Raw genomic sequence first — 7,890 nt, 5'->3', positions numbered from 1 at the left:
TGTCTCTCTCCCCCCCTCTCTCTCTCATCTCCCCCTCTCTCTCATCTCCCCCTCCTCCTCTCATCTCCCTCTCTCTCTCTCATCTCCCCCTCTCTCTCTCCTCATCTCCCCCTCTCTCTCTCTCATCTCCCCCTCTCTCTCTCTCTCATCTCCCCCTCTCTCTCTCTCATCTCCCCCCTCTCTCTCTCTCTCATCTCCCCCCTCTCTCTCATCTCCCCCCTCTCTCTCTCTCATCTCCCCCCCCTCTCTCTCATCTCCCCCTCTCTCTCTCAGGGCGTCTCGTAGTAACACTCTGAAACACAGCAGTATGTACGAGGCCTTCCTCCCCTTCCTCTCTCCTGTCCTCCTCTTCCTCCTCTCCTCTGTCTGGGTGATTTTCTCTCCATCCAACATCCTCCACCAGCAGCCCAGAGTCTTCTACCTGATGGTGGGGACAGCCTTCGCTAATGTCACAGTGAGTCACACCATGCACCAGCTCTAACTACACACAGCACACACAGACTGCACCAGGCCCTCTTCTGTCTATGGGCCCTCTTCTGTCTACGGGTCCTCTTCAGGCCCTCTTTTGTCTACGGGCCCTCTACTGTCTACGGGCCCTCTACTGTCTACGGGCCCTCTGTCTACGGGCCCTCTTCAGAACCTCTTCGGGCCCTCTTCTGTCTACGGGCCCTCTACTGTCTACGGGCCCTCTTCAGGCCCTCTACTGTCTACGGGCCCTCTTTAGGCCCTCTACTGTCTACGGGCCCTCTTTAGGCCCTCTACTGTCTACGGGCCCTCTTTAGGCCCTCTACTGTCTACGGGCCCTCTGTCTACGGGCCCTCTTCAGGCCCTCTACTGTCTACGGGCTGTCTACGGGCCCTCTTCAGAACCTCTTCGGTCCCTCTTCTGTCTATGGGCCCTCTACTGTCTACGGGCCCTCTGTCTACGGGCCCTCTTCAGGCCCTCTACTGTCTACGGGCCCTCTACTGTCTATGGGCCCTCTTCTGTCTACGGGCCCTCTTCAGGTCCTCTTCAGGCCCTCTACTGTCTACGGGCCCTCTACTGTCTACGGGCCCTCTTCTGTCTACGGGCCCTCTACTGTCTACGGGCCCTCTTCTGTCTACGGGCCCTCTACTGTCTACGGGCCCTCTTCAGGTCCTCTTCAGGCCCTCTGTCTACGGGCCCTCTACTGTCTACGGGCCCTCTACTGTCTACGGGCCCTCTACTGTCTACGGGCCCTCTACTGTCTACGGTTTTTCTCTTATGTCACTGCCAGCTCCATTTAAATAAATGATAAAGTCTAGATGCCAGCTATCTAGAGTTGTAGTAGTCATGGTTGAATTACTGACCGGGTGTCCCCCCCCCCATTGATTTCATTTGTCATTCTGTCAGATGTCTTATTTAAAACTGCTGCATTTCTCACCACCCAAAATGTCTAGAATTGCAGGAAATGAGCTGTAAAACTAGTTATTTACTCTCCGTACCATGGCAAAATGAGTACACTTCCATTAAAGGAGTTATAAAACTCCAACATTTTGGCTACACACCATGGCAAAATGTCTAGAATTGCAGGAAATGAACTCTAAAACGTATATTTTGTCACTTGCTGCCAAGAGGGTGACTGATGAAATGTTTTGCTGTTAAGGTGAGGGGTACGCAGAGCCACGAGCAGCCCCTCATGATGAGCTTAGATTAAAGTGGCCCGTCCCTGCTCTCCATAAATAATGATATTCACTATATAACGGCTAAGTCTGTGTGTGTGTGTGTGTGTGTGTGTGTGTGTGTGTGTGTGTGTGTGTGTGTGTGTGTGTGTGTGTCTCTGCAGTGTAAGCTGATCGTGTGCCAGATGAGCAACACCCGTTGCCAGCCGCTCAGCTGGCTGTTGGTTCCCATGGCGACGGTGGTGTTGTTGGCGGTTACAGGGCTGGTTGCTAACGAGACGCTGTTGATCTATGTGTGGACGGCCGTCGTCATACTCACACACATACACTACGGCGTGTCAGTGGTGAGTGTGTACACACACACCACACACACACACACACCGCACGCACGCACACCACAAACACACACACACACACACCATTTTTGACATTTTTTTTTTTTTTTGTCATTTAGCAGACGCTCTTATCCAGAGCGACTTACAGTAGTGAATGCATACATTTCATTTCATGCATTTTTTTTTTTTTTTGTACCACACACACACACACACACACACACACACACGCTACAGTGTCAGTGGTGAGTGTACACACACACAGACACACACACACCACACATACACACACACACACCACACACACACACAGACACACACACACACAGACACACAGACACACACACACGCTACAGTGTTATTACGGCGCTGTCCCTCTGTCATTACGGCGCTGTCCCTCTGTCATTACGGCGCTGTCCCTCTGTTATTACGGCGCTGTCCCTCTGTTGTTACGGCGCTGTCCCTCTGTTGTTACGGCGCTGTCCCTCTGTCATTACGGCGCTGTCCCTCTGTTATTACGGCGCTGTCCCTCTGTTATTACGGCGCTCTGTTATTACGGCGCTGTCCTTCTGTTATTACGGCGCTGTCCCTCTGTCATTACGGCGCTGTCCCTCTGTTATTACGGCGCTGTCCCTCTGTTGTTACGGCGCTGTCCCTCTGTTGTTACGGCGCTGTCCCTCTGTTATTACGGCGCTGTCCCTCTGTCATTACGGCGCTGTCCCTCTGTCATTACGGCGCTGTCCCTCTGTCATTACGGCGCTGTCCCTCTGTTATTACGGCGCTCTGTCATTACGGCGCTGTCCCTCTGTCATTACGGCGCTCTGTCATTACGGCGCTGTCCCTCTGTTATTACGGTGCTGTCCTTCTGTTATTACGGCGCTGTCCCTCTGTCATTACGGCGCTGTCCCTCTGTTATTATGGCGCTGTCCCTCTGTCATTACGGCGCTGTCCCTCTGTCATTACGGCGCTGTCCCTCTGTCATTACGGCGCTCTGTCATTACGGCGCTGTCCCTCTGTCATTACGGCGCTGTCCCTCTGTCATTACGGCGCTCTGTCATTACGGCGCTGTCCCTCTGTCATTACGGCGCTGTCCCTCTGTCATTACGGCGCTGTCCCTCTGTTATTACGGCGCTGTCCCTCTGTTATTACGGCGCTCTGTCATTACGGCGCTGTCCCTCTGTCATTACGGCGCTCTGTCATTACGGCGCTGTCCCTCTGTTATTACGGTGCTGTCCTTCTGTTATTACGGCGCTGTCCCTCTGTCATTACGGCGCTGTCCCTCTGTCATTACGGCGCTGTCCCTCTGTTATTACGGCGCTGTCCCTCTGTCATTACGGCGCTGTCCCTCTGTCATTACGGCGCTGTCCCTCTGTCATTACGGCGCTCTGTCATTACGGCGCTGTCCCTCTGTCATTACGGCGCTGTCCCTCTGTCATTACGGCGCTGTCCCTCTGTTATTACGGCACTGTCCCTCTGTTATTACGGCGCTCTGTCATTACGGCGCTGTCCCTCTGTCATTACGGCGCTCTGTCATTACGGCGCTGTCCCTCTGTTATTACGGTGCTGTCCTTCTGTTATTACGGCGCTGTCCCTCTGTCATTACGGCGCTGTCCCTCTGTTATTACGGCGCTGTCCCTCTGTCATTACGGCGCTGTCCCTCTGTCATTACGGCGCTCTGTTATTACGGCGCTGTCCCTCTGTCATTACGGCGCTGTCCCTCTGTCATTACGGCGCTGTCCCTCTGTCATTACGGCGCTGTCCCTCTGTCATTACGGCGCTGTCCCTCTGTCATTACGGCGCTCTGTCATTACGGCGCTGTCCCTCTGTCATTACGGCGCTGTCCCTCTGTCATTACGGCGCTGTCCCTCTGTCATTACGGCGCTGTCCCTCTGTCATTACGGCGCTGTCCCTCTGTTATTAATGATGGGACTGTAGAGACTGTTAGCATTAATATCCAGGCTGTAATGGAAACTAATGGGACTGTAGAGACTGTTGGCATTAATATCCAGGCTGTAATGGAAACTAATGGGACTGTAGAGACTGTTGGCATTAATATCCAGGCTGTAATGGAAACTAATGGGACTGTAGAGACTGTTAGCATTAATATCCAGGCTGTAATGGAAACTAATGGGACTGTAGAGACTGTTAGCATTAATATCCAGGCTGTAATGGAATAGAGACTGTTAGCATTAATATCCAGGCTGTAATGGAAACTAATGGGACTGTAACAAAATCCACGGTGTAAACTACATTTCTATTCAAGCGTTGATTGACATAGTAATGGACCAATCATATTTGAGGAAAGTTAAAACATATATTTTTTTAAATGACCCCGCTGTTTCTATTCAAGCGTTGATTGACATGGTAATAGCCAGATAGTATCGGAGTAAAGTTGAAGAAAACTGACCCCTCTGAAGCTGTACGTTAAATTGTGACGTGTCATGATGTAACGTATAGCACCCATAATGCAACTCATTCTGTGTCGTACAGCCTCTCTCCACCAGGTGTAGAGCTTCTCTCACAGTTTAAAACAAGAAAGGGACAGGGTGGGGGGACAGGTTAAGGGGACAGGTTAAGGGGACAGGCTACGGGGACAGGTTAAGGGGACAGGCTAAGGCTAAGGGGACAGGCTAAGGGGACAGGCTAAGGGGACATGGTAAGGGGACAGGCTAAGGGGACAGGCTAAGGGGACAGGTTAAGGGGACAGGGTAAGGGGACCTAGTCAATTGAACAACTGAATGCATTCATTTTTTGCATCATCACTGCCAGACATCATGACTCTCAAAAGCAGCGACAGCCGCTGTTATCTTCTGAACTTTAGCGCTGCCCTAAAAACCCGATTTTTCAAATTTGACACAAATCAAATAGGTATGTAATGACACATTATATAAACTCTTTGTAGTGTTTTTATTAAACTGTTAAAGGTGATAAGTTGGACAAGTCGGGTGAAAAAAGCTGTTTTCCAACACCTCCCCCTTTCACTGTTACTCAGTAGCCTTCCCCCTCCGCCATGTGAAGCTCCATTGCCTTCTAACGCTAGCTAGCAGGGATTTTAGCTAGCCAGCTAAATATTGACACATTATTGAAAGCTTACTAGCTGCATCCTAGCTAGCAAGGTTGCTTGATTAGCTTGCTAGTAGCTGATGTCATGGCAAGCGAGGTGAGAATTTAGCTGGCTAGCTAGCCTATTTGTTATGCTAGTGAATGATGATGCTAACCAGTTAGCTAGCAAGTAAGCTAAAAATGTGGCTAGCTGGTACTGGCAGTATGGGGTAACGGTAGTTACATCGTGGTGAGAGCTAATTAAATTATTCAACATCTTGCTAGCATAGCCATCTAGCTAGATATCAGCAAGGACTCACCAAATCTCTAGCTACCTAGTTAGCAACATAGCACAGCTAGCTTCAGAGTTACGTGGTTACCTAGGAAACGGAGGACATCTGAATTTTCATTTTGCCCACAGTGGTGGACTTGATCACTACAGAACACATTAGCTCACAGTGACCAATCGATAAATGGCTCAGTGGTTAAATGCTCGGTTTGAGATTCAGCCAATGTAAGTCAAATGACACGCTGTCTCCATCCTCCCTCTCTCCTCCTCCCTCTCTCCTCCTCCCTCTCTCCTCCTCCTCCTCTTTCCATCCTCTCCTCCCTCCTCCTCCTCCCTCTCTCCTCTCCTCCTCCTCCCTCTCTCCTCTCCTCCTCCCTCTCTCCTCTCCTCCTGCCTCTCTCCTCTCCTCCCCCCTCTCTCCAGGTGAACCAGCTCAGCGATCACTTCAACATCTTTGCCTTCTCTCTGATGAAGCCCAGCACTGACTGACAGGAACAGGAGCGAATCGGCTTGCAGGGAGCAGAGGTTTAGACCCTCCCACCTCCCTCTGCAGCCAACCGACACTTCACTCTCATTACCACGGAAACACACCACTCCCCCCACGAGGATTCTACCACCCATCTGATCTCTGACCCTCCGCCTTGGCTCACACACACACACCCCAACCCCCTTCCTGCACAGTGTCAGTTTGGGGGCGGTCCTCAGAACTTTGGGGGCGGCATCCCGGGGCTCTTGGTTCCTTGGCTGCTGATAGGTTGAGCTGATGAGCCAATGAGATGTTGTTTCCTACGGAAATATTGTTCAGCCAGGAGGACAGGAGCCCAGACCACACACACACACTGCTTACACCCAAACACGCCGCTGACAGACACACTCAGACATACTTACACAAACGCCACACTTGCTACTTTACTGTTAAACGGTTTAAACACACACACACACTCTTATGAATGTTCAGTATGTTATTGCCTTGGGGAAATGTCATTTCAGTTAGTTAGTTTGACAGACAGCTCTGCTCCACCCCTGACCTCTAACCCCTGACCTCTAGTTTGACAGACAGCTCTGCTCCACCCCTGACCTATAACCCCTGACCTCTAGTTTGACAGACAGCTCTGCTCCACCCCTGACCTCTAGTTTGACAGACAGCTCTGCTCCACCCCTGATCTCTAACCCCTGACCTCTAGTTTGACAGATAGCTCTGCTCCACCCCTGACCTATAACCCCTGACCTCTAGTTTGACAGACAGCTCTGCTCCACCCCTGACCTATAACCCCTGACCTCATCTAAACCGTGCGGTCGGTCTGTCAGTAGGTGTGTCACGGTTCTATCGAGGGTATGAAGGCGGAGTCTCAGCTGTTCTTTTGTCTTCTGATTGGAGTGTTGAGGGGATGTGAAACTGTCTGTCTGTCTTTATATGGCAACATGATTATTAAAATGGGGTTTTGTTTTTTTTTATTTAGAGAAAAAAACTGAACAAAGAGAATATTATTATGATCTAAAACTGCTCCGCTAATTCAGCTGAGGTGTGTGTGAAACATGCTCTCACACACGTGCGCTACAACACAAATGCTTGGTGATGACGGTTGGCAGTCTGAGTTAACTGTGAGGCCAGTTCTGACCAATCAGGGCCCTTTGGGGGGCGATTCGGAGGGTGGAAACACCCAATCACGGACCTCGCTCAGCGCTGACCCCAGGATGACCCCTGAGCTGTGAACTGTAGTGACCTCTGTAGTCTGAACTCTGACCTCCAGAATCCTCCCACCGCTGAGGTGTCGTCGTGGCAACAGGCCGATTCGTGCTCGAGTTCTTTTTTTTTGGAGTTCTTTTTCGTTTGATTTCCTCTGTTAATCTCTCATAGCTGGGGTGTGTGTGTGCGCGTGTGTTGGTAGCAGCAGCGCTTGAATGAAGAGTGTGTCTGAAAACCGCCAGCGGAGAGACCCACTCTGAGGGAACAGGCTGCCATGACAACCATGACCACGACCCCATGAGATATACCTGTCACTGTCTGTACTGTCACACCTGTATTACTGTAACACCTGGTATACACCTGTAACACTGTCTGTCCGTCTTTTCCTTCTGTCTGTTTGCCTGATTAGCCGTTATATTGACCGGATACTCTAGTGGCTGCAATGAAAGAAATGTCTTTCAAAAGGCAGTCGGGATCAGGTGGGACCATTCTAGCCAATGAGAGGGCAGACACAGGTGTAAACAACAGGCACAACGGTTACCACAGCCACAAAGTCAAAATTTGGTATATTGTTTTTTCGATTTGTAGTTTTAATTTAAGGTTAAGGTTAGGCATAAGGTTAGCAGTGAGGTTACGTTTAGAGCTCGGTTTAAAATCACATTTTAAGAACAGAATATTTTTTTAAATAGGTGGGGTTTATCAAGTATCAAGTGAAATGTTGTTGGTCGTTGCGTACACATTTTGCAGATGTTATCGCGAATGCAGCGAAATGCCGATGTTCCTACCTCCAACAGCTCAGTAATACTGTAATACTGAACAATACAAAACAATACACACAAATCCAAAATATAAATATTTGAAGGAGCAATGTCCGGAATATATACAGTACCAGTCAAGTTT

General features: G+C 50.1%; 1 protein-coding gene across 1 annotated transcript in view; it reads left to right on the top strand.

The window, feature by feature from the left end:
* Positions 1 to 7,363, top strand: part of selenoi (selenoprotein I) — a 35,046-nt gene extending 27,683 nt beyond the window's left edge. Inside the window, exons 6-8 of the mRNA XM_029742992.1 lie at positions 264 to 454; positions 1,805 to 1,984; positions 5,727 to 7,363. Of these exons, the coding sequence (XP_029598852.1) occupies positions 264 to 454; positions 1,805 to 1,984; positions 5,727 to 5,834 (479 nt within the window). The 3' untranslated portion in view covers positions 5,835 to 7,363. The remainder of the gene's footprint in view (positions 1 to 263; positions 455 to 1,804; positions 1,985 to 5,726) is intronic.
* Positions 7,364 to 7,890: the final 527 nt, after the last annotated feature.

Source organism: Salmo trutta, unplaced genomic scaffold (assembly GCF_901001165.1).
Source record: "Salmo trutta unplaced genomic scaffold, fSalTru1.1, whole genome shotgun sequence".
Classification (NCBI taxonomy): domain Eukaryota; kingdom Metazoa; phylum Chordata; class Actinopteri; order Salmoniformes; family Salmonidae; genus Salmo; species Salmo trutta.
The sequence above is the reverse complement of the archived record's forward strand: the minus strand, read 5'-3'. Positions and strand labels throughout refer to the sequence as shown.